The sequence below is a fragment of the Oncorhynchus clarkii genome, chromosome 5 (genome assembly GCF_045791955.1).
Source record: "Oncorhynchus clarkii lewisi isolate Uvic-CL-2024 chromosome 5, UVic_Ocla_1.0, whole genome shotgun sequence".
Taxonomy (NCBI): Eukaryota; Metazoa; Chordata; class Actinopteri; order Salmoniformes; family Salmonidae; genus Oncorhynchus; species Oncorhynchus clarkii.
Genome location: NC_092151.1, coordinates 65,097,630 through 65,124,428, shown reverse-complemented (window position 1 = coordinate 65,124,428; position 26,799 = coordinate 65,097,630). Strand labels below are relative to the sequence as shown.

The 26,799-nt window shown below is 42.2% G+C and overlaps 1 protein-coding gene across 2 annotated transcripts; it reads left to right on the top strand.

Annotated features, from left to right (window-relative positions):
- The first annotated feature begins 1,089 nt into the window (after positions 1-1,089).
- Positions 1,090-26,799, top strand: LOC139410171 (protein ENL-like). 2 transcript variants are annotated; one of them, XM_071155624.1, is made up of 11 exons: positions 1,090-1,166; positions 10,362-10,542; positions 14,297-14,379; positions 17,308-17,451; positions 17,569-17,694; positions 23,406-24,129; positions 24,294-24,405; positions 24,797-24,887; positions 25,185-25,253; positions 25,554-25,625; positions 25,805-26,799. In XM_071155624.1, the coding sequence occupies exons 1-11, from the start codon at positions 1,155-1,157 to the stop codon at positions 25,931-25,933; spliced, it is 1,743 nt and encodes a 580-aa protein (XP_071011725.1). In that variant the 5' UTR covers positions 1,090-1,154; the 3' UTR covers positions 25,934-26,799. The 2 variants fall into 2 exon arrangements, with proteins under 2 accessions (XP_071011725.1, XP_071011723.1); XM_071155622.1 differs by having other exon boundaries at positions 25,185-25,262.

Here is a 26,799-nt window from a genome sequence, read left to right as displayed (position 1 = left end):
CCTATGATATTGTACAAATTGCAATTCATACAATATGTTCTGAATTTGCAATACATATGATATGCGGTGCAGTCTGCCCAGTCCTTTACCGGGGAAAACTACCTTAGTATCTTAGTCACTTAATGTTTACATATCTGCATTACTCATCTCATGTGTATATACTGTATACTTTTTAAAATGTAAATTCTTTTTTTTACCCCCTTTTTTCACCCCAATTTTGTAGTATCCAATTGTTTTTGGTAGTTACTATCTTGTCTCATCGCTACAACTCCCGAAGGTCGAGAGTCATGCGTCCTCCGAAACACAACCCAACCAAGCCGCACTGCTTCTTAACACAGCGCGCATCCAACCCGGAAGCCAGCCGCACCAATGTGTCGGAGGAAACACCGTGCCCCTAGCGACCTGGTCAGCGTGCACTGCGTCCGGCCCGCCATGTTCTGTAATTTGTTAGATATTACTGCAATGTTGGAGCTAGAAGCACAAGCATTTCGCTACACCCGCAATAACATCTACTAATCATGTGTATGTGACCAATAAAATTTGATTTGATGTTACAAATTCCAATTTGCTGTGGCTAACGTTAACGTTAGCTGGGTGGCTAACATTAGCTAGGCTATGGGTTAGGGGTTAAGGTTAGGAGTTAGGCTAATGTTATGGTTAGGGGAAGGGTTAACTAACATGCTAAGTAGTTGCAAAGTAGCTAAAAAGTAGTAGGCCTAAGTATTGCAAAGTTGCTAATTAGCTAAAATGATAAAGTTGTCCTTTGGGTTGTTAGACATTCGCATTATACACCCACCCCGACCAGCCATTCTCCTTTTGTTTTTAATTTACTATGCTACGTCTAGTATATGAGACCAGCCTTCCCTGTCACTCCTAGACGATACAGAAAATACTTGGAATGTACTTGTCGCTCGTGAGAAGTCCCACCTCTGAAGTGCTATGGTTGGTTCAATACAAACGACTTAAACTTTTGCCTATCTGATTGGATAAGAAAGCTTTCTGTTTTGGTTGCTTGCCAGCAGCCGTCTGGAAGGGGAGGGGTGCTGTCTGGCTTCCGGTTTTAGGCTGAATTTGACACACAATGAGGTGCAGGGAACAACCTATCGCGAAACGCCGCTGTAAATAAATAGAACAATCACTGAAGCCACAGAATCATGGAGAATCAGGTAAAGTGACTTTTATGTCCCCTCGTGAATCCTGAAATTTTAACCGAAAGAATGCTAGAAGGCTGCGCCCGGGACAGAAATTAATGCCTGGTGCTCAAAAAAAATCCTGCTAATCGAACTCATAGTTGGCTCACGCGCTTTGCTAGCTAGCCACACTCGCATACATCTTTATTTGACATAGCGAGCTGGCTAACGTTAGCCTCACTCAGCATTGCTAGCTAGCCACACAATCAGACGGGCATACAAAGGGATTTCTTGCTTGCTTGTGTATTATGGTATATTATATTGTGAAAGTAAGACATACTCACTCCTTACCCGGTTCGTAACCTAATTTAGCTCGAGCTACTTACTACCTGTTAGGGACGCTCTCGCGGCCCTTCGCTACAAGGCACCGGTGGAAAGGAATGATCTTTCCAGGTCTGGGTGGAGGGGTGTGTATCTAGCGGCGAGGAATTGAAAAGCGGGAATCACATCACCAGCTTAAAGGCAAAGATTATGCAAAAATGAAGATATTTGAAAATCGTAGATACAGATTGCGTGTGTAACAGCTAGCTGTATACTGTGGTTGGTTGGGTGAAAACATGAAAGAACGACCATGAACTATGTCCACATCGTTGTCCATTGACAGACCTTAGCAGTCCATCTTATTTTTTTCAAAATATCATGTCAGTAGTTCCGCTGTTACTCTAGGTAGGAGTTTGAAAACATGCTGATCATGAGAATGCAAACTCTATTTCCATATCAAAGTCAGTGACTCATGGCATGAACTTGTGGGAACATGCCACTGTCCGGTGTTACCCCTTTGAAGAATGGAATTCCGTGACAAGGACTCATATTTTTAGCCTGATTACCCATAGTGGCAAAATAAAAATATAAAACTATCCATCAACAATCATGAAACATCCAAGAAGATAGTCATTGTATTTTTGTGCATTTCAAGTTGTCTGAAATCTAGACTACAATTATTTGGTTTTGCTAAAACTGCCCTCTGGCTACATTCCTTATTTCAGGAAATGTTGTTGTGCATCATAACGTCTGTGTTCTGTCATTGTACGATTTGTGCAATTATCAAAATCACAGTTAAAATCACAATAATACACCAGAGATGGTCATGTTCAAACCAGATAGTGGTGGGATAGTTGTATGCTTTGTAATTGGAGTAGACTAGAGTAAGATCTCTGTAAGGGCTGTGGTGTCTGGTGGGGCCTGTCCACCCATACAGAGCTCAAAGTTCTGCAGGTGTGTCTGTTCTGTTGATGGAGTAGTCTGTTTTCATTGTCTGTGTGCCTCATCAAAGGAGACTTTAAGATTAGTTTTCCTTTGTCATGTTATTTTCATGGCAAGTGGGGATTCATTGTTGTAAGAGCCTGCTTGTCTGCCAAGGAGTTCATTTCCTAGGGGGTTCACTTGCCACAGTGATGGCGGCTGAATGTTTTTTGTTATCTTGTTCTTGCTGGGAAGTGGGAAGTAAACCAAATTAAATTATGGAATGTCATTCTGCATCTGTGATTTCTTTTGTCATGAATCTAGAATCTTTATTGCATAAGCATCAGGGTAACGGTGCTCTTGTCTTTTTCCTTGAGTCTTTGTCAATGTCAACCATCTCAAACCTATTTTGTTATGATCTCTGATCTGTGAGGGTCAGTGTCTGAATTGCGGGTTGTCTCTTAGCTGTATTTGGTGATGGCCAGTGATCCTGGGGAGCTGGTTGGTTGATGTGGAGGGGCTCCATGGCTGCTGCACTGACCCAGGGTGTGGTAGTGTCTGGAGTTAAATGGCATTACTGCCACAGAATGGCTGGGCGAGACGCCAGGGAGGGGGTGTGTGAGGCTGAGAGTGCCAGACCAGCTCATCTCAATCCTGTCCCCTAATCTCTCCACTGAGTCACAGCTCATGGGCACTGTGGAAAGAAGGGGCCAAATCCCCACATTCTTCAGGCATGGACATAAAGTGCCTTTTCTGTGTGTGTGTGTGTGTGTGTGTGTGTGTCCACAATTCCTTTTTTAGTAGCTGTCCTGGTCACTGCAGCATGTAGTCTGTCATCTCAGAACAACAAACTTTTTGAAGTTGTAGTATAGAATTATTTTCCTTTTCTTGAAAGTCCAATGCAGCTGTTTTTACTCTGTCATATAATTTGTGGGTAACAGTTAAGTAACTTACTGTGATAAATAAAATGGTCAGAAAGAAACAACCTGTGATGAATTTTAGATGCGATAGCCAAGATGGCGTAGCAGTCAGACATATTTTGTCCTCGTCTTGTGACCCGTGTACGTCTTTTTTTATATCTTTGTAAATATTTTTCTTTCTTTTCGTAACGGTAAAAGCCTTGGTGTCATGCATGTTAACATTAGAGGCCTCCTCGCTAAGTTTGTTTTATTCACTGCCTTGGCACCCTCTGCCAACCCGGATGTCCTAGCCGTGTCTGAATCCTGGCTTAGGAAGACCACCAGAAATCCTGAAATTTCCATCCCTAACTATAACATTTTCCGACAAGATAGAACGGCCAAAGGGGGCGGTGTTGCAATCTACTGCAGAGAGAGCCTGCAGAGCTCTGTCATACTATCCATGTCAGTGCCAAAACAATTTTGAGCTTCTACTTTTAAAAAATCCACCTTTCCAGAAACAAGTCTCTCACTGTTGCCGCTTGCTATAGACCACCTTCTGCCCCCATCTGTGCCCTGGACACCATATGTGAACTGATTGCCCCCCATCTAACAGCTCAAGCATGCTTAACACCCCGGCCATCCTACAATCTAAACTTGATGCCCTCAATCTCACAGAAATTATCAATGAACCTACCAGGTACAACCCAAATTCGTAAACACGGGCACCCTCATGGATATCATCCTGACCAACCTGCTCTCCAAATACACCGCTGCTGTCTTCAACCAGGATCTCAGAGATAACTGCCTCATTGTCTGCGTCCGTAATGGGTCTGCGGTCAAACGACCACCCCTCATCACTGTCAACCGCTCCCTAAAACACTTTAGTGAGTGAGCAGGCCTTTCTAATCGACCTGGCCCGGGTATCCTGGAAGGATATTCACCTCATTCCGTCAGAGGACACCTGGTTATTCTTTAAAAGTGCTTTCCTCACCAAATAAATAAACATGCCATATTCAAAAAAATGTAGAACCAGGAGCAGATATAGCCCATGGTTCACTCCAGACCTGACTGCCCTTGACCAGTACAAAAACATCCTGTGGCATACTGCATTAGCATCGAATAGCCCCTGTGATATGCAACTTTTCAGGGAAGTTAGGAACCAATATACACAGGCAGTTAGGAAAGCAAAGGCCTGCTTTTTCAAATAAGAAATTTGCATCCTGTAGCACAAACTCCAAAGTTTTGGGACACTAAAGTCCATGGAGAATAAGAGCACCTCCTCCCAGCTGCCCACTGCACTGAGGCTAGGAAACACTGAATCCGCGATAATTGAGAATTTCAATAAGCATTTTTCTACGGCTGGCCATGCTTTCCACCTGGCTACCCCAACCCCGGGCAACAGCCCTGCACCACCCACAGCAACTTGCCCAAGCCTCCCCATTTCTCCTTCACCCAAATCCAGATAGCTGATATTCTGAAAGAGCTGCAGAATCTGGACCCCTACAAATCAGCCGGCTTAGAAAATCTGGACCCTCTCAATAACATTGTCCGCCGCCATTGTTGTAACCCCTATTACTAGTCTGATCAACCTCTCTTTTGTATCGTCTGAGATCCCCAAAGATTGGAAAGCTGCCGCGGTCATCCCCCTCTTCAAAGGGGGAGACACTCTAGACCCAAACTGCTACAGACTATCTTTCCTACCCTGCCTTTCTATGGTCTTCGAAAGCCAAGTTAACAAACAGATCACCGAACATTTCGAATCCCACCGTACCTTCTCTGCTATGCAATCTGGTTTCCGAGCTGGTCATGGGTGCACCTCAGCCTCAAGGTCCTTAAACTATATCATAACCGCCATCGATAAGAGACATTACTGTGCAGCTGTATTCATCGACCTGGCCAAGGTTTTCGACACTGGCAATCACCACATTCTTTTTGGCAGACTCTCTATGGGGGTGCCACAGGGTTCAATCATCAGGCCAACTCTTTTTTCTGTATACATCAATGATGTCGCTCTTGCTGCTGGTGATGCTTTGATCCACCTCTACGTAGACGACACCATTCTTTATACTTCTGGACCTTCTTTGGACACTGTTAAAACCTACCCATCCCGGATCTGGGAGTGTTGTCATCAACTGACACTAATTAGCATAACGCAACGGACATAAATATTACTAGAAAATATTCATATTCATGAAATCACAAATTAAATATATTGAAACACAGCTTAGCCTTTTGTTAATCACCCTGTCATCTCAAAATATGCTTTACAGCCAAAGCAAGACAAGCATTTGTGTAAGTTTATCAATAGCCTAGCATTATGCCTAGGCTAGCAGCAGGCAACCTGGTCACGAAAATCAGAAAAGCAATCAAATTAAATCGTTTACCTTTGAGCTTCGGATGTTTTCACTCACGAGACTCCCAGTTAGACAGCAAATGTTCCTTTTTTCGAAAAATATTATTTTTGTAGCCGAAATAAGTTCTTCACGTTTGGCTGAGAATTCGACTGGAAATTGCAGTCACGACAACAGCGAAACATATTCCAAATTAGCTCCATAATATCGACAAACATGGCAAACGTTGTTTATAAACAATCCTCAAGGTGTTTTTCAAATATCTATTTGATAATATATCAACTGGGACAGGTGGCTTCTTAGTAGGAAAGAGAGAAACAATGGCCGCATTTGTCTCTTACGCACAAAACACTCTGAGAGACTCCAGCTGACCACTGACGCAATGTTGACGTTCAGGCTCATTTTTCAAAATAAAAGCCTGAAACTATGTATTGTGACACTAGACACATTAGGGAAGCCATTGAAAAAGGAATCTGGTTGATATCTCATTCACTGCTCAATAGGAACGCAGAGCGTTCTAAATAAGAGTCCCTTCCTGATTGGATTTTTCTCAGGCTTTCGCCTGCAATATCAGTTCTGTTATACTCACAGACAATATTTTTACAGTTTTGGAAACTTTAGTGTTTTCTATCCTAAGCTGTCAATTATATGCATATTCTAGCATCTTGTCCTGACAAAATAGTTTTACTTGCATTTAAGCTAAGTGTATGCTCTTCAACCGATCGCTGCCCACACCTGCCCGCCCATCCAGCATCACTACTCTGGACGGTTCTGACTTAGAATTTGTGGACAACTACAAATACCCAGGTGTCTGGCTAGACTGTAAACTCCCCTTCGACTCGCATTAAGCATCTCCAATCCAAACTTAAATTTAGAATCGGCTTCCTATTCCACAACAAAGCATCCTTCACTCATGCTGCCAAACATACCCTCGTAAAACTGACTATCCTACTGATCCTTCACTTCGGCGAAGTCAGAGCAGATCACTGCACCTGTACATAGCCCATCTGTAATGTACAAAATAGCCCCCAACGCTCTATTCAGACTGCATCCAGTTTGCTATCACAGTTTCATCCGTTTTGGCACCAAAGCCCCATGTACTACTCACCATTGCAACCTGTATGCTCTCGTTGGCTGGCCCTCGCATCATATTCGTCGCCAAACCCACTGGCTCCAGGTCATCTATAAGTCTTTGCTAGGTATTATCTCAGCTCGCTGGTCACCATCGCAGCACGCACTCCAGCAGGTATATTTCACTAGTCACCCCCAAAGTCAATTCCTCCTTCGGCCGCCTTTCCTTCCAGTTCTCTGCTGCTAATGACTGGAACGAACTGCAAAAATCACTGAACCTGGAGACTCATATAGCTTTAATAAATATATATATATATATATATAGCTTTCACTAGCTTTAAGCACCAGCTGAGCAGCAGAGCAGCTCACAGATCACTGCACCTAGCCCATCTGTAAATAGCTCATCCAACTAACTCATCCCCATACTGTTATTTTATTTATTTTTCTCCTTTTTCTCCTCATCTCTACTTGCACACTCATCTTCTGCACATTTATTTACTTTTATCTATTGTATTATTGACTGTATGTTTGTTTGTTCTATTTGTAACTCTGTTTGTGTTGCACTGATTTGCATTATCTTGTCCAGGTCGCAGTTGTAAATGAGAACTTGTTCTCAACTAGCCTACCTGGTTAAATTAAGGTGAAATAAATAGAAATATAGATGCTAGGCCTACTGATTTAAAAAAAAAAGTTTTTCTTTGCTACACTGCCTTCAGAAAGTATTCCTTCCTCTTGACGTATTCCACATTTTGTTGTTACAGCCTGAATTCAAAATTGATAAACATTTCCTCATCCATCTAAACACAATACCCCATATTGACAAAGTGAAAACATGTTTTTAGACATCTCAGCAAATTTATTGAAAATTAAAAACAAAAAGATCTCATTTACATTAGTATTCACACCCCCGAGTCAATACATGTTAGATTAAACTTTGGCAGCAAATTACAGCTGTGAGTCTTTCTGGGTAAGTCTCAGAGCTTTGCACACCTGGATTGTACAATATTTGCCAATTTTTTTAAATGTTCATAATTCCTCAAGTTCTGTCAAGTTGGTTGTTGATCATTGCTAGACAACCATTTTCAAGTCTTACCATAGCTTTTCAAGCAGATTGAAGTTAACACTTTCTTGGCCACTCCAGAACATTCACTGTCTTCTTGGTAAGCAACTCCAATATAGATTTGGCCTTGTGTTTTAGGTTATTGTCCTGCTGAAAGGTGACTTCATCTCCCAGTGTCTAGTGGAATGCAGACTGAACCAGGTTTTCCTCTAGGATTTTGCCTGTGCTTAGCTCCATTCCGTTTCTTTGTTATCCTGAAATACTTTCCAGTCTTTACCATTTACAAGCATACCCATAACAGCAGCCACCACTATGCTTGGTACTCAGTAATGTGTTGTATTGGATTTGCCCTAAACATTGCGCTTTGTATTCAGGACAAAAAGTGAATTGCTTTGCCACATTTTTTGAAGTATTACTTTAGTGCCTTGTTACAAACAGGATGCATGTTTCCTTTTAACATGAGTTTTCAATATTCCCAGGTAAGAAGTTTTAGGTTGTAGTTATTATTGGAATTATAGGACTATTTCTCTCTATACCATTTGTATTTCATATACATTTGACTATTGGATGTTCTAATAGGTACTTTAGTATTGCCAGCCTAATCTCAGGAGTTGATAAGCTTGAATTCATAAACAGTTCAATGCTTGAAGCATTGTGAAGAGCTGCTGGCAAACGCAGTAAAGTGCTGTTTGAATGAATGCTTACGAGCCGCTCAGTCAGACTGCTTTATCAAATCATAGACTTAATTATAATATAATAACACACAGAAATATGAGCCATTAATATGATCAAATCCGGAAACGATAATTTCGAAAACAAAACGTTTATTCTTTCAGTGAAATACGGAACCGTTCCGTATTTTATCGAACGGGCAGCAACCCTAAGTCTAAATATTGCTGTTACATTGCACAACCCTCAATGTTATGTCATAATTACGTAAAATTCTGGCAAATTAGTTCGCAACGAGCCAGGCGGACAAACTGCTGCATATACCCTAACTCTGCGTGCAATGAATGCAAGAGAAGTGACACAATTTCCCTAGTTTAGTATTGCCTGCTAACATTAATTTCTTTTAACTAAATATGCAGGTTTAAATAAAATATACTTCTGTGTATTTATAGTTAGGTACATTCTTGTATCGATTGTGGTTTTTTCACAAATGCGCTTTTGTTAAATCATCCCCCATTTGGTGAAGTTGGCTGTCTTTGTTAGGAAGAAATGGTCTTCACAGTTCAACGAGACAGGCGGCCCAAACTGCTGCATATACTCTGACTCTGTTGCACAGAATGCAAGAGAAGTGACACAATTTCCCTAGTTAAAATAAATTAATGTTAGCAGGCAATATTAACAAAATATACAGGTTTAAAAATATATACTTGTGTATTGATTTTAAGAACGGCGTTGATGTTTATGATTAGGGACACTTTGGTGCTACGATAGTGCCTTTTTTTCCGCAAATGCGCTTGTTAAATCACCTGTTTGGCGAAGTAGGCTGTGATTCAATGATAAATTAACCGGCACCGCATCGATTATATGCAACGCAGGACAAGCTAGATAAACTAGTAATATCATCAACCATGTGTAGTTAACTTGTGATTATGTTAAGATTGATTGTTTTTTACAAGATACGTTTAATGCTAGCTAGCACCTTACCTTGGCTCCTTGCTGCACTCACATAACAGGTAGTCAGCCTGCCACGCAGTCTCCTCGTGTAGTGCAATGTAATCGGCCATAATCGGTGTCCAAAAATGCAGATTACCGATTGTTATGAAAACTTGAAATCGGCCCTAATTAAATCGTCCATTCCGATTAATTGGTCGATCTCTAGTACAGACTTCCTTCTTTTCACTCTGTCAATTAGGTTAGTATTGTGGCGTTACTACAATATTTTTGATCCATCCTCAGTTTTCTTCTATCACAGCCATTAAACTTTAAAACAAAAATTGTTTTAAAGTCACCATTGGCCACCATTGTCCTTCCTCTCCAGCAACTGAGTTAGGAAGGATGCCTGTATCTTTGTAGTGACTGGGTGTCAATACGATACACCAACGTGTAACTAATAACTTCACCATGCTCAAAGGGATATTCAATGTCTGCTTTTTTATTTTTACCCATCTACCAATAGGTACCCTTCTTTGCGAGGGATTGGAAAACCTCCCTGGTCTTTGTGGTTGAATCTGTTTGAAATTCACTGCTCGACTGAGGGACCTTACAGATAATTGTGTGTGTGGGATACAGAGATGAGGTAGGCTAGTCATTCAAAAATCATGTTGAACACTATTATTGCACACAGTGAGTCCATGCAATTTATTATGTGACTTGTTAAGCACATTTTGACTCCTGAATTTATTTAGACTTGCCATAATAAAGGGGTTGAATACTTACTTATTGACTCAAGACATTTCAGCTTTTCATTTTTAATTAAAAAAATAATTTTGAATTAACATAATTCCAGTTTAACATTATGGGGTATTGTGTGTAGGCAAGTGACAAAAAAATATCAAAATGTAATCCATTTTAAATTGGGGCTCGAACATCAAAATGTGGAAAAAGGGAAGGGGTGGGAATACTTTCTGAAGGCACTGTATGTCTGACCTTGTGTCTGCAGTGCACAGTGCAGGTGAAGCTGGAGCTAGGACACCGAGCCCAGTTGAGGAAGAAGGTGACCTCGGAGGGCTTCACCCACGACTGGATGGTGTTTGTGCGAGGGCCTGAGACTGGGGACATACAGCACTTTGTGGAGAAGGTTGTCTTCCGGCTACATGAGAGCTTCCCCAAACCCAAGAGAGGTGGGTTGGACAAAGCATACTCATGCACACACACAAATGAACTTGCCTCAAACTGGTTCTGTGATTACTTTGTTTGTTTTTGTTTGGGGAGTGGAGAGAGGATTTACCTTGACAACTTTATGTTAACCAATACTGTTACATTTATTATATGGTAGTGTGATGTGCACACACACACAGAAGGCCTATAGAGTAGAGGTCGACCGATTTTATTTATTTATTTATTTACATTAGATTTTTTAATGATTTTTCACCGCCGATTCCAATTATTTTCGGCTAAGGTGTATGTAAACTTCCGACTTCAACTGTATATATTATAATTTTGAGGAGAGGATGTCAAGACAAAGTTGTAAAGGTGAATCCTCTCCTCAAAATGTTCATATATACAGTTGAAGTCGGAAGTTTACATACACCTTAGCCAAATACATTTAAACTCTGTTTTTCACAATTCCTGACATTTAATCCTAGTAAAAATTCCCTGTCTTAGGTCAGTTAGGATCACCACTTTATTTTAAGAATGTGAAATGTCAGAATAATAGTAGAGAGAATGATTTATTTCAGCTTTTATTTATTTCATCGCATTCCCAGTGGGTCAGAAGTTTACATACACTCAATTAGTATTTGGTAGAATTGCCTTAAACAATTTAAACTTGGGTCAAACGTTTTGGGTAGCCTTCCACAAGCTTCCCACAATAGGTTGGGTGAACTTTTGGCCCATTCCTCCTGACAGAGCTGGTGTAACTGAGTCAGGTTTGTTGGCCTCCTTGCTCGCACAAGCTTTTTCAGTTCTGCCTGCAATTTTTCTATAGGATTGAGGTCAGGGCTTTGTGATGACCACTCCAATACCTTAAATTTGTTGTCCTTAAGCCTTTTTACCACAACTTTGGAAGTATGCTTGGGGTCGTTGTCCATTTGGAAGACCCATTTACAACCACGCTTTAACTTCCTGACTGATGTCTTGAGATGTTGCTTCAATATATCCACATAATTTCCCTTCCTCATGATGCCATTTATTTTGTGATGTCCCTCCTGCAGCAAAGTACCTCCACAACATGATGCTGCCACCCCCGTCCTTCACTGTTGGGATGGTGTTCTTCGGCTTGCAAGCCTCACCCTTTTTCCTCAAAACGTAATGATGGTCATTATGGCCAAACAGTTCTATTTTTGTTTCATCAGACCAGAGGACATTTCTCCAAAAAGTACGATCTTTGTCCCCATCTGCAGTTGCAAACCTTAGGCTGGCTTTTTTATGGTGGTGTCAGAGCAGTGGCTTCTTCCTTGCTGAGCGGTCTTTCATGTTATGTCGATATAGGACTTGTTTTACTGTGGATATAGATACGTTTGTACCCGTTTCCTCCAGAATCTTCACAAGGTCCTTTGCTGTTGTTCTGGGATTTATTTGCACTTTTCGCACCACAGTACGTTCCTCCCTAGGAGACAGGACTCGTCGTCTTCCTGAGAGGTATGACGGCTGCGTGGTCCCATGGTTTTTATACTTGCGTACTATTGTTTGTACAGATGAACATGGTACCTTCATGCTTTTGAAATTTGTGTGAACCAGACTTGTGGAGGTCCACAATTTTCTTCTGAGGTCTTGGCTGATTTCTCTTGATTTTCCCATGATGTCAAGCAAAGAGGCACTGAGTTTGAAGGTAGGCCTTGAAATACATTCACAGGTACACCTCCAATTTACTAAAATTATGTCAATTATCCCATCAGAAGCTTCTAAAGCCATGACATAATTTTCTGGAATTTTCTAAGCTGTTTAAAGGCACAGTCAACTTAGTGTGAACTTCTGACCCACTGGAATTGTGATACAGTGAATTATAAGTTAAATAATCTGTCTGTAAACAATTGTTGGAAAAATTACTTGTCTCATGCACAAAGTAGATGGCCTAACCGACTTGCCAAAACTATAGTTTGTTAAAAATAAATTTGGAGTGGTTGAAAAACTAGTTTTAATGACTCCAACCTAAGTGCATGTAAACTTCCAACTTCAACTGTGTGTGTGTATATGTAATAATGACAATTACAGCAATACTGAATGAGCAATGAATACTTATTTTAACTTAATATAATATATAAATAATCTATTTATTCTCAAATAAATAATGAAATATGCTCAATTTGATTTTAAATAATGCAAAAACACTGTGTTGGAGAAGAAAGTAAAAGTACAATATGTGCCATGTAAAAACATTGAAGTTCCTTGGTCAGAACATGAGAACAGATGAAAGCTGGTGGTTCAATATTCCCAGTTAAGAAGTTTTGGGTATTATAGGAATTATGCCGCGTTGACTATTTCTCTCTCTACCATTTGTATTTCATATACTTTTGACAATTGGATGTTCTTTTATGGACTATAGTATTGCAAGCCTAATCTCAGGAGTTGATAGGCTTGAAGTCCTAAACAGCGCTGTGAAGCAAGCATTGCTAAGAACTGCTGGCAAACGCAGCAAAGTTTGAATGAACACTTACGAGCCACCTGCCGCCTACCATCGCTCAGTCAGACTGCTCTATCAAATCATAGACTTAATCATAGACTTATAACATAATAATCACAGAAATATGAGCCGTTGGTCATTAATATGGTCAAATCTGGAAACGATCATTTCGAAAACAAAACGTTTATTCTTTCAGTGAAATACAGAACCGTCCCGTATTTTATCGAATGGGCGGCCACCCCAAGTCTAAATATTGGTGTTACATTGCACAACCTACAATGTTATGTCATAATAAATAAATTCTGGCAAATTAGTTTGCAACGAGCCAGGCGGCCCAAACTGCTGCATATACCACGCAAGAGAAGTGACACAATTTCCCTAGTTAATATTGCCTGCTAACATTAATTTATTTTTAACAAAATATGCATGTTTAAAAAAATATGCTTCTGTGTATTGATTTTAAGAAAGGCATTGATGTTTATGATTAGGTACATTCGTGCAACTATTTTCGCGAATGCGCTTTTGATAAATCATCCCCCGTTTGGCGAAGTAGGCTGTGATTCAATGATAAATTAACAGGCACCGCATTGATTATATGCAACGCAGGACAAGCTAGTTAGCCTAGTAATATCATCAACCATGTGTAGTTAACTAGTGATTATATGAAGATAAGTTTAATGCTAGCTAGCAACTTACCTTGGCTCCTTGCTGCACTCGCGTAACAGGTGGTCAGCCTGCCACGCAGTTTCCTCGTGGAATGCAATGTAATCGGCCATAATCGGCTTCCAAAAATGCCGATTTACAGATTGTTATAACTTGAAATCGGCCATGCCGATTAATCGGTCGACCTCTACTATAGAGCATTGCCTACTACTCTTCTCCAGACCAGGCACATCTAACCTCATTAAGTCACTGTAAAGCTTAGGGTCATTATGGTTACTGCCCATGGCGGTGATCATGATGGTTTCTGCCCATGGAGGTGATCATGATGGTTACGGCCTACGGCGGTGATCATTGTGGTTACAGCCCATGGCCCCTGATCATGATGGTTACTGCCCATGGCGGTGATCATGATGGTTACTGCCCACGGCGGTGATCATGGTGGTTACGGCCCACGGCGGTGATCATGGTGGTTACGGCCCACGGCGGTGATCATGGTGGTTACGGCCCATGGTGGCTCCCACAAGCTTTAGGTTGTAATGACTGGCTCTCCCAGGGAGGCTGTAGCTAGTTCCCCATTAGCCTTCTAGCAATGACCATTGATGTTATCCAACTGAATGTATGGGGCTGATGTGCCTGTGTTGTCTCTTCAGTATGCAAGGAGCCACCATACAAAGTGGAGGAGTCGGGCTACGCTGGGTTCCTCATGCCCATCGAGGTCTACTTCAAGAACAAGGTGAGAGCTCAGTCACAGCCTCTGTAATGGTACTATGTTGTGTCACTATCCCTCAGAATGTGGGCTACTGTTACATGTGATTCCTAATGGATAAGATTTTCTCTGGTGCTCTAAGCCTTTTCCTGAAATCAAATCTGATATAGTTCTCTTACAATGGCTTGTTTATATTAATTGGCACAGTCTGAATAGTTTTTCTTTCTTTCTTTTGAGTCTATCAATATTTGTGTCGTTTGGTTGGTATTCAATGTGCGCACGTGGTTCATTTGCTGCTTTTAGTCATGTGACCGTGTGTGTGGAGACACCAGTGCTGCGGTTCAAACTCATAAAAGACACACCCTCGTCCACGTACCCTTATGCCTTATGCCCTTGGTGGAATCCAAATGATTAGCCAAACAAGGGAAGTTTGCAACATAAGCCCCTCAGCCCTCGTTTTTAGTCGAGGTTGCGAGTGTACAATTGTGTTCACTTCGGGGCCTGAAACTCCCCATAATTCAGTTCGTGACGATTGTACATCCGCTAAGAAAAGTCAGCCAACAATTAAAACCTCAATGTCAATATGGAGTCAATATACAAGTGTAAAAACAAATGAAAATAAGTTATTGTGCTACTAATGCACATGATGGCACAAACACGTCTCGTAAAAGTAATGATGTTTTTGTTTAGTTAGGTTTTGGAAATTGTACATTTTCCTTCAGAAGTTCCAGCTAGGCAGGCTAACGTTAGTTAGCTAAATAATTTGCTAGCTATCGTACAGTAGGCGTATATTAATAATTATATATTGAATGTTAGTAGATATGCAATCATAATTGACTGTAGGGCATATAAAGCACCTAAGTGTTGTCTTTGGCTAAGCTGGATTAAGTGATATGACTTGCTATTCTATAAAATAATATTAATAATATTTATTAATATTACCTGATTGAGCTAATCATGTAAATGTAATTAGCTAAAGTCGGGGCACCGCAAAATAATATTTATAGAGCTGTTATCTTTCGAATAAACTCTTAAAGACCTAGTAATATTTTACATCAATAGCAGTCAATATTAATCATCATCTTAATTCAGTCTCATCTGAAAGTTGTAAATTCTTGGTTATCTGCACCAACCCTGGCTAACAAGTTGAATCGGCAATACAAAATTGGGTTTAATTATTTATTTACTAAATACCTAACTAATCACACAGAATTACACATACACATAATTAAATCATAACCTGATTACAAATTACGTCATAAAGGAAAACGTCCCTAGCTGGCGGAATAGATATGACAGCTTGTTACACAAAAGAAAAGGGGCTGGGTTTGAGTGAAAGAGCGGGAAGACTGAGGAACAAAGGGTGAAGCTGTGCAATCGGAAATACAGTGTCTTATGCATTCTAACTTACCGCCCATTTGGAAAAGGAAAATGCAATAAATATTTACTCTGAGCTGAGCTTCGGTAGATTGGTGGTAGATGGAATGCCGTGTTGTCCAACCGAGTCCTTTGTCCTTTGAAGAATGTCTCTGGTTGTCAATTGGATACGTTGTAGTAACGTCGTTGTGTGATAGATGGGATACTCTGTCTGTTCCTCCCTAACCCTCGTTTGCAGTGGCTATTGCTAACTCAACAGCCAGGAGGTATCACTTCTGTAGTGAATAAGAGTTCAACGTTCATACCATTCGCAATCAAAGCTCACGCTGATGTTGGCTTTGTTCTGTAGTTATTATCTGAACCATTCTGACATAGGACCGTCTTCCCCACATCCTCGGAACATGAGGTTATACTGTCGTCAAGGGCTTATATAGGAAGGGAGAGGAGGGCGTGTTTGAAAAGTTTTATAGCCCATGTCCCTTGATGGGGGCAGGCCACTGATTGAGCAGAGTGAGCAGAGTCTTATGAAAACCCAAATCTCACCTTTTAGAAGCTAGAATCACATTTCATCCCATCACGAATAATTTCATATTCAAACATTTAAATTGAACAACAATTCCATGTGAATCCGATAACTCTAATATGTAGACTTTCCACTGTAGAGTTTATGTCATCTTATCATTGATGAGAATGTCTCAGATGACAACCAAACTGACATCATATTCATTAAGTACCACCGCATATGTTCAATTCGTCGGATTACCAGAATATAGCTAATTTCCCCCCACCTTCTGATGTTCCCAGAATCTCTATGTTAACCAAGGGTTTTGCAAATGTAACATCAGTAGGGTAGAGAGAGGAAAAAGGGGGGAAGAGGTATTTATGACTGTCATAAACCCCCCAGGCCACCGTCATGACACAAGCTACCTTTGGCTGAAAACACAATCATCGCGGGATGAACGAGTGACAAATTTCCTGGCAAGGGCGGTCCATTTAAAAATCATTCCTTCCTCCCTCGCCCCTTGTATATCGTCAGATGTCATGATACATCATCAGAAGTGTCTACTTAATTTGAGGGCTGAGGGGATAGGGTGTGTCTTTTAAGTGTTTGGACTGCAGACCCAACATAGGTCATGCTAGTGATACTGCGGCTGTGTGGTGACACTGGTCATGCTAGTAATGGGCCTTTGGCTGCTGGTCTGGCTGGTGTACTGTCTGTCTGGCTGGTGTACTGTCTGTCTGTACCTGCTCATGTCACTGTAGGTCCTGTTTTAAAAAGGCCTACAGTTTATCTGGCATGTCTGCTGGGAATGTTTTTACTGGCCTCTGTCTTTTATCTGTAACTCTGACTCCTGGCATGTTCAGAAAGCATCCGTTTGTTTACCAAAATGTCCTACTGTTCTCTCCCAATGTGGAATGTTAGCGCTTATCAGTGAGTGCACTCCAGATATGCCTCTTATTAACTTGGCAGGGTATCGGCTATTCTTACTGTTGGCTGATAATATGCTGCTGATAAGGACTTAACAGGGCTCGGCAGCGCAGGGCTGACTAGATATGTGAACTCATTATTATTTACAGGAGGAGCCTAAGAAGGTGTGTTTCAACTATGACCTCTTCCTGAACCTGGAGGGGAACCCCCCTGTCAATCACCTGCGCTGTGAGAAACTCACCTTTAACAACCCCACACGGGAGTTCAGACGCAAGCTGGTCAAGGCTGGAGGGGTAAGATGGGGAAAGGGATGCATGTGGGATGAGTGGGGAGTGTTGTAGTGGAATGGCAAGAGAGAATATACCGTGTTGTTGTTTGTCCTCACTCTTCTGCCTCTCTATGTCTCTCAGGTCATGGTGGTGCCGGAAGGGACGGAGGCAGTATCGAGGCCCAGTCCAGACTACCCCATGCTCCCCACCATCCCACTGTCTGCCTTCTCAGACCCCAAGAAGACCAAGACCTCCCACGGGTCAAAGGTTAGCACCATGCCTCGCCTACTACACCGATAAGAAGGAGTAGGAATGTGTAAAGTATTGCTCAACCAGTCAATACAGCAGAGGATAGGAGAGTAGAGTACAGTTGAGATAAGGGACGGGAACCCTGTGTGGGTGTGTGTGTCTTTTTGTTCCCCCAGCTTTTAATCATATAATGTGATCCTTTCATTAATCCAGCTGGACTTCCACTCCATGTTCTGGGTCACGGATCATCCCAAATACACAGGCATGATTAAAAACATCAAATCTGTTTAATTATCATAGTATAAACGTGGACGATCTATGTTTTGCGTATGGATACGTACATGCATGTTGTGGAATGATAAGAATGACACAAGGTGAATGGCAGTTCTCCGGTGAGCCTTTGGCTAAGAGTGCATTGACAGTAGAGTGATTTGGGTAGTGATGGATCAGCTGGGTTCTCTGAAGGATATGTGGAGTGGCAGGTAGTGGTTAGAGCTTTGGGCAAGTAACCGGAGGGTTGCTGGATCGAATCCCCAAGCTGAAGAGGTGAAAATCTGTCATTCTGCCCCTGCACAAGGCAGTTAAACCACCGTCATTGTAATTAAGAATTTGTTCTTAATATGGCTGCAATCCCAATACCGGGATCGATATGACAACTACCAGTGAAAATAGAGGGCGCCAAATTCAAACCACAGAAATCTCATAATTACAATTCCTAAAACATAAATGTGTCTTATATCATTTTAAAGGTAATCTTGTTGTTAATCCCACAAGTGTCAGATTTCAAATAGGCTTTTCAGCGAAAGCACTACAAACGATTATGTTAGGTCTCTACCAAACCACAATATGCACAGCCATTTATGAAATATAGCATTCACAAGAACCAGATCTAAAGATAAAATTAATCACTAACCTTGAATTATCTTCATCAGATGACACTCATAGGACTTCATGTTACACAATACATGCATGTTTTGTTTGATAAAGTTCACGTTTAAAAAAAAATCTGAGTTTACATTGGTTTATTAGATTTACTAGTTCCGAAAACATCAAGTGATTTTTGCATAGCCACATCGTTTCAACAGAAATACTCATCATAAATTAAGATGATAATACAAGTTATACACATGGAATTATAGATATACCTCTCCTTAATGCAACCGCTGTGTCAGATTTTTTTTAAAGTTTACGGAAAAAGCAACACATGCAATAATCTGAGACGGCGCTCAAAACAGAAGCCAAATTAGCCTCCATGTTGGAGTCAACAGAAACCAGAAAATACATGATAAATGTTTCCTTACCTTTGATGAGCTTCATCAGAATGCAGTCCTAGTAATCCCAGGTCCACAATAAATGCTTGATTTGTTCGAAAATGTCCGTTATTTATGTCCAATTAGCTACTTTGGTTAGCGCGTTTAGTAAACAATTCCAAAGTCACAAAGCGCGTCCACTATAACGTGACGAAATGTAGAAACATGTCAAATGATGTACTGAATTAATCTTTAGAATGTTGTTTACATATATCTTGAATAACGTTCCAACCGGAGAATTAGAATGACTTCAGATGAGCGGTGGAACGCAGGTGCTTCCCCTGTGAACGTGCATAGTGAATGCATGGTCAACTCGTGGCAGTGGTGACTATTTCCTGTGTCATTCGATCCCCCCCCCTTCACATTCATCATCAGACAAAGTTCTATTGACTGTTGACATCTAGTGGAAGGTGTTGGAAGTGAAAACTCATCCATATCTCGCTGTAATTTCAATGAGAGCTTGGTTGAAAACCTGCCACCTCAGGAAAAAAAACAATAACAGGAAGTGGAATTTCTCAGGTTTTTGCCTGCTATATGAGTTCTGTTATACTCACAGACATAATTCAAACAATTTTAGAAACTTCAGTGTTTCCTATCCAATACTAATAATATGCAAATATTAGCAACTATGACTGAGGAGCTGGCCATTTACAATGGGCACCTTTTCATCCAAGCTACACAATACTGCCCCTGCAGCCATAAAAAGTTAACTGACTTGCCTCGTTAAAAATATAGATACAGTTGAAGTCAGAAGTTTACATACACTTAGGTTGGAGTCATTAAAACTTTAAAACAACCACAAATGTCTTGTTAACAAACTGTAGTTTTTAGCAAGTCAGTTAGGACATCTACTTTGTGCATGACACAAGTAATTTTCCCAACAATTATTTAGACAGATTATTTCACTTGTAATTCACTGTATCACAATTCTAGTGGGTCAGAAGTTTACATACACTAAGTTGACTGCCTTTTAAACAGCTTGGAAAATTCCAGAAAATGATGCCATGGCTTCTGATAGGCTAATTGACAAAATTTCAGTCAATGTACCCGTGGATGTATTTCAAGGCCTACCTGCAAACTCAGTGCCTCTTTGCTTGACATCAAGGGAAAATCTAAAGAAATCAGCCAAGACCTCAGAAAAAAATTGTAGACCTCCACAAGTCTGGTTCATCCTTGGGAGCAATATCCAAACGCCTGAAGGTACCATGTTCATCTGTACAAACAATAGTACGCAATTATAAACACCATGGGACCACGCAGCCGTCATACCGCTCAGGCAGGAGACGCGTTCTGTCTCCTTTGGTGCGAAAAGTGCAAATCAATCTCGGAACAACAGCAAATAACCTTGTGAAGATGCTGGAAGAAACAGGTACAAAAGTATCTATATCCACAGTTAAACGAGTCTTATAACGACATAACCTGGAAGGGCGCTCAGCAGGGAAGAAGCCACTGCTCCAAAACTGCCATAAAAAAAGCCAGACTATGGTTTGCAACTGCACATGGGGGACAAAGATTGTACATTTTGGAAAAATGTCCTCTGGTCTGATGAAACAAAAATATAACTTTTTGGCCATAATGACCATTGTTATGTTTGGAGGAAAAAGGGGGAGGCTTGCAAACCGAAGAACACCATCCCAACCGTGAAACACGGGGGTGGCAGCATCCTGTTGTGGGGGTGCTTTGCTGCAGGAGGGACTGGTGCACTTCACAAAATAGATGGCATCATGAATTAGGAAATTGTGGATATATTGAAACAACATCTGAAGACATCAGTCAGGATGTTAAAGCTTGGTCGCAAATGGGTCTTCCAAATAGACAATGACTCCAAGCATACTTCCAAAGTTGTGGCAAAATGGCTTAAGTCAAGGTATTGGAGTGGCCATCACAAAGCCCTGACCTCAATCCCATAGAAAATGTGTGTGTAGAACTGAAAAAGCGTGTGGGAGCAAGGAGGCCTACAAACCTGACTCAGTTACACCAGCTTTGTCAGGAGGAATGGGCCAAAATTCACCCAATTGTGGGAAGCTTGAGGAAGCCTATCCGAAATGTTTGACCCAAGTTACACAATTTAAAGGCAATGCTTCCAAATACTAATTGAGTGCATGTAAACTTCTGACCCGCTGGGAATGTGATGAAAGACATAAAAGCTGAAATAAATCATTCTCTCTACTATTATTCTGACATTTCACATTCTTAAAATAAAGTGGTGATCGTAACTGACCTAAAACAGGGACTTTTTACTGGGATTAAATGTCAGGAATTGTGAAAAACTGAGTTTAAATGTATTTGGCTAAGGTGTATGTAAACTTCAAGTGTGTGTGTGTGCCTGCCATTTTAAGATGATGACTCACTTTTTTCTTTTCATGAACATGGCCTTATGTTATATTAAAATACTGCATGATTGTACAAAAACAAACTTTATAACTGAAAACAATAATGACACATTTGATAATCTCTCACTACTCATTACCAACTAACACAAACTTCTTATTAAAGCATATTGAATGACTGTCATTTATATTCCATTCACCCAGTACAATGTAACAGTGATGGGTTTAGGCTACTACATGGTACTCACATTTTCCCTATTTCCATTATGAGGTTGCTACAACCTAGCCTATGAATGAAAATGCACAACATGGTGACACATGGTGACCTTGCACACACTTGCCTGCATCTAGCTGATCTAGGGTGTAACCATTAGTCCAACAGTTACAAATGAGAGTTTCAAATTCTCGTATGTTTATCGCCATTATGCTTGCTTCTATTTTAGGAAACCTTTTTCAACAGAATTGACGGAATGAATACACTTTCGTATCAGCCACATTGTATCCCTTCTCGACTTCAATGCACAGCACATCAGCTGTATGTGGCCAGGCGAAAAAACCTTTCAGGCAAACCATATCATAACCGCTACACACAGCCTACATCGTTGTCACCATATTAGCTAAAGTAACGTCATAGTCAACATAGCTAATAGAACTAACGCGTTAGTAAACCCGCTACAATCATGCAGTAATGTTACAGTGTACAGTCAGTAAGCAGTTTTGCAGTTACACCGGCGGGCCCCGGAGGCAATACATTTGTAAAACCAAAAGCTTACCTTGACTTGGAAGCGTTCCAGTGTTGTGTTGGATAGTCATAGCCAGCTAGCTTGCATAGAATTCCTCTGTTTTGAGCAAGGTTTTTCAGAAGGATAAAGTAGCTAGCTGCATTTGCTAGCTAAGAAAGTGAAAAAAAATGACACTCTTTTTTGGGAAGAAATTCATTTTTTTTTCAAAACTGTTCAACTATTGTCTTTCTTGCTCTCTGAGTCAACTACCTACCACATTTTATGCACTGCAGTGCTAGCAAGCTGTAGCTTATGCTTTCAGTACTATATTCATTCTCTGATCCTTTGATTGGGTGGACAACATGTAAGTTCATGCTGCAAGAGCGCTGATAAGTTGGAGGACGTCCTCCAGAAGTTGTCATAATTACTGTGTAAGTCTATGGAAGAGGGTGATAACCATGAGCCTACTAGGATTTGTATTGAAGTCGATGTACCCAGAGGAGGACAGAAGCTACCTGTCCACCGGCTACACCATGGTGCTACCGTACAGACTGCTAAAGCATTCCACAGGGATGCTGGCCCATGTTGACTCCAATTTTTAAAACGTTACCTTTATTTAAGTAGGCGAGTCAGTTAAGAACAAATTCTTATTTTCATTAACGGCCCACCCCGGCCAAACCCTAACCCGGGCCAATTGTGCGCCGCCCTATGGGACTCCCAATCACGGCCGGTTGTGATACAGCCTGGAATCGTACCAGAGTCTATAGTGACTCCTCTAGCACTGAGCTGCAGTGCTTTAGACTGCTGCGCCACTCGGGAGCCCCAATGCTTCGCACAGTTGTCAAGTTGGCTGGATGTTCTTTGGGTGGTGGACCATTCTTGATACACATGGGAAACTGTTGAGTGTGAAAAACCCAGCGGCGTGCAGTTCTTGACACAAACCGGTGTGCCTGGCACCTACTACAATACCCCGTTCAAAAGCACTTCAATCTTTTGTCTTGCTTATTCACAATCTGTCTCAATTGTCTCAAGTTAAAAATAATTATTTTAACCGATCTCCTCCCTTTCATCTACACTGATTTGAAGTGGATTACACAAGTGACATCAATAAGAGATCATCGCTTTCACCTGGTCAGCCTATGTCATAGAAAGAGCAGGTGTCCTTTAATATTTTGTACACTCAGTGTAGACAATATAGAGAGAGTAAAGCACACTTAAATGCTCTTACCTTTCTTGATTGTCAACAAATAAAGATGTGTATGTGGTGGAGCATATGGGCCCAACTTCACTCTACGTATTATTCCATACCAGCACACCATTTGAAAGTGATTGTGTGTTTAATATTGTCCTATTGTCCTTGTCTTTAGGAGCCCAGTAAAGAGGGCAGTGGAGGCAGCAGTAAAGGGCCCAAGCCCCACAAGCTAACCAAGGAGCACCGCGAACGCCCCCGCAAAGACTCTGAGAGCAAGGCGGCGTCAAAGGGTGACAGCGACCGCGACGGGGGAGGAGGGGGCAGCAGCAAGAGTGCCCGTGAGCCCTCATCCTCCTCTTCCAAGAAGCCAGCGGAGATCAAAGTTAAAGACGAGGGCAAGGTCCTTCCCAAGGCCGCCTTCAAAGAGCCCAAACTCACACTGAAGGAGGCCAAGATGGAGGGCATGTCCCCCAAAGGAGGGGGGGCTGGGGGAGGGGGCCCACTGGAGCCCAAAGCCCCCGGGAAGCGGCCTTCCACTGCGGAGTCTCCAAAACCCAGTGCCAAGAAGCCAAAGAAGGGCAGCTCAGAGGGATCTAAGGGGACAGCTGCAGTGCTCTTCACCGGAGCCTCTCCCCGGGTCTCTTCATCATCTTCAGTCATCACAGGCTACCCAGAGAAGAAACCCCCCAAGGAGAAAGGCCGCTGGCCCAAGAGCAGCAGGGCCGACACTCAGGAGGCCAAGGAGCCCAAGAAACTGCCTGAGTCTGACGACTCCAACTCTGAGGATGAAGCCTCCTCCAAATCAGAGCAGTCAGTCCCCTCCAGTCCTTCTAACTCCAGCTCCAGCTCTGACTCCAGCTCAGAGTCTGATTTTGAGCCCGGACAGAAACAAGGCCAAGGTAAGGTTCTCTATGACCATCTCTTGACTGGGATCTACATCCATTGGAGATTTCATGTTTGTTTTTATTTTAGACTAAGCTATCCAGATGTTTAGTTGATGGTTGTGATGCCTACATGTACATTTTAGCTAATGTTCTCTATTGGTGTGTAAATCTTACTCGAGGCCCGCTGCGCTCTATGGTGGAGGACCTACAGTCCGAGGGGTCAGATGATGATGACAGCAGCTCAGAGGAAGGGACGCCTGTCAAGACCAACCCGCCCAACCGTGACTCTCGGTAAGATTCTGTGTCTCTCCTTTCTCATTCTCTCTCTAATGCTCCATATATCTCCACGTTTGTTGCTCTCTCTTTCTTTTCACATACGATGCTCCTCCAATTAGTTTTCACTGGTTGTCTTTAGCTATGGATATTTGTGTTATGAGACACAGTGGGTCAGTATTTGTAGCACATAAGCCCATACATGTGTTCGCTGTTGTTTTATAGGGGTTACATTGTTTTTGAAGGAAATCTGTAAAGATTTATATGGTCGGAGTTGAGTGAACACAAACCCAGATTTGAAGCTAATCCCTTCACCAAAACATGTGTTCCCACCCACAAACACAGGCTCCCTGCGCTAAACAGGGCACAATGAGCGCTGTCTGACCTTTACCCTCCTGTTCCCTGTCAGACTGAGCCTGGACAGCGAGAGTGACAGCAGTGAAGGCTCGCACCGGCGCCCGGCGCCGCCTCCACAGAAACACAGCTCCTCCAATAACAAGGTAAAACACAGACTGAGGATCTCTCCCAGGACGGCTTTCTCCATTGTCGCTCTGATGAAGTGGCATCATTAAGGATTGTTACTCACGCAACCAACTTTACTTTCTGCATATGTACTGTGTTGAAGTTTGTCATTAACGGTAGTTATCATTGATGGCTAAGCAGTGGGTTCTGTATTCCCAGCACCACACTCAGACTGTGTGGTATCAATATTTGCTCTCCTAAAGCACCATCCTTCCCATTCTGATCTGTTTATCCCTCTGTCCCCCCCTCCACCTCTCTCTGTGTTGTCTGAGCAGGTCTTGGGCAGGAAGAGCCCAGACATCTGCAGCCGCCCAGAGAAGGTGCTGAAGAAGGGATACGACAAGGTAGGAAGGGTAAATATTCACACTTTATGACCTTTTTTCTTATTTCTCTTGAGTTCAAACATCTGTATCAAGTAATTATATTACCAGTGCAGTGCTCAATATACTCTAGTTCAAATTCTACAGTACTGCTTTATCACCACTAGTCTAGATGTCACTACCAGCTTGTCACTCTACATTCTTCCTGGTGTACAACTCACTGAGATAGATGCAGTGGACAACACTGGTTAATCAGTAATCACATACTGAATTGACCGGTTTTAATAGTTAACTCACTAAGCAGTTCTCCACTATCCTCTTCAGGCCTACACAGAGGAGCTGGTGGATCTCCACCGCAGACTAATGGCTCTGAGGGAGCGCAACGTCCTACAGCAGGTATGTGTGTGGTTGTTATGTTTACATATGTAAGTGTGTGGCGTATACATGTGTTGTAAAACTAACTTTTTAGTCCTCTGTTATCATACCTTTATCATGTCACAGTTCACGCTATTTTGTACGTTCAATGTGATTTTATGTTAATCTAAGCCCGGGTATTACCCTCCTCTCTTCCCCAGATAGTGAATCTGATCGAGGAGACGGGCCACTTCAACGTGACCAACACCACCTTTGACTTTGACCTGTTCTCTCTGGACGAGTTGACCGTCCGCAAACTACAGAGCTGCCTGGAGACCACGGCCACGTGACAGGAAGCCTGCAGCGCAGAGGACCGTGGCGGGGCCGGTGCTGGGCTGCTGTCTCTCCTCGGCCCCTGGACCCCCACTGGGGAGGTAGAGCTGTAGCGGAGCTACAGTGAGAAACAGAATAACAACAGAACACACACTTTCACTATTTTCTGGAGAATGGAGGAACAGGATGAGGGAGGAGAGAGGATGAGGTCAGAGCAGCTATGCCACTGTCCCTCTAACCTGGACTGGAGGACCAGACTAGGGGAGCTGGCCTGGGACTGGCAAGAGATGTATTATATATGTTTCTTATGGAGAGCAGCAGAGCAGCCTGTGTGTAGAACTGTGGAATGCGACCACTCTCCTCTCCCTCCCCCTCTCGCCTCACTTCTAGCCATTGCAAACCCAATACTTCTCCTCTCCTTCCTCCCCACTCACACTCTTACCCGGCACAACACTCCTCCCCTCCCCCTCATCTCTGCTGGAGTTAATTTCTCTATAGGAATATTCCTGTCTATGCATGCATGCATGCATTTGTGTGTGTGTGTGTGTGTGTGTGAGGGAGAGTGTGTCTGTGTGAGCATTTGAGGCTTTAGGGGGGGGGGGTGTCTTTCGTTAGTCACTTTTTCAGTGTTCTTTAAGCTAGCTTGAGCACAAGCAACAGCCCTTACACACAGTGAGAGGCATTTGGGTCCCATGCCAGGGTGTCTCTACACACACAGGCACTAAGTTGTGTATGTGCCTATTGGTGGTAGTGTTCTGGATGGGCTTCATCTCTTGTTAGTTTGTCAGTTCAAACGTCCCTCCCTCCCATCTCGATGTGCATGAAAGGGCTCAACAGCTAGGGGAAATAGCTGTGGAGGATCACTTCTGAATGGCCTTTTAAG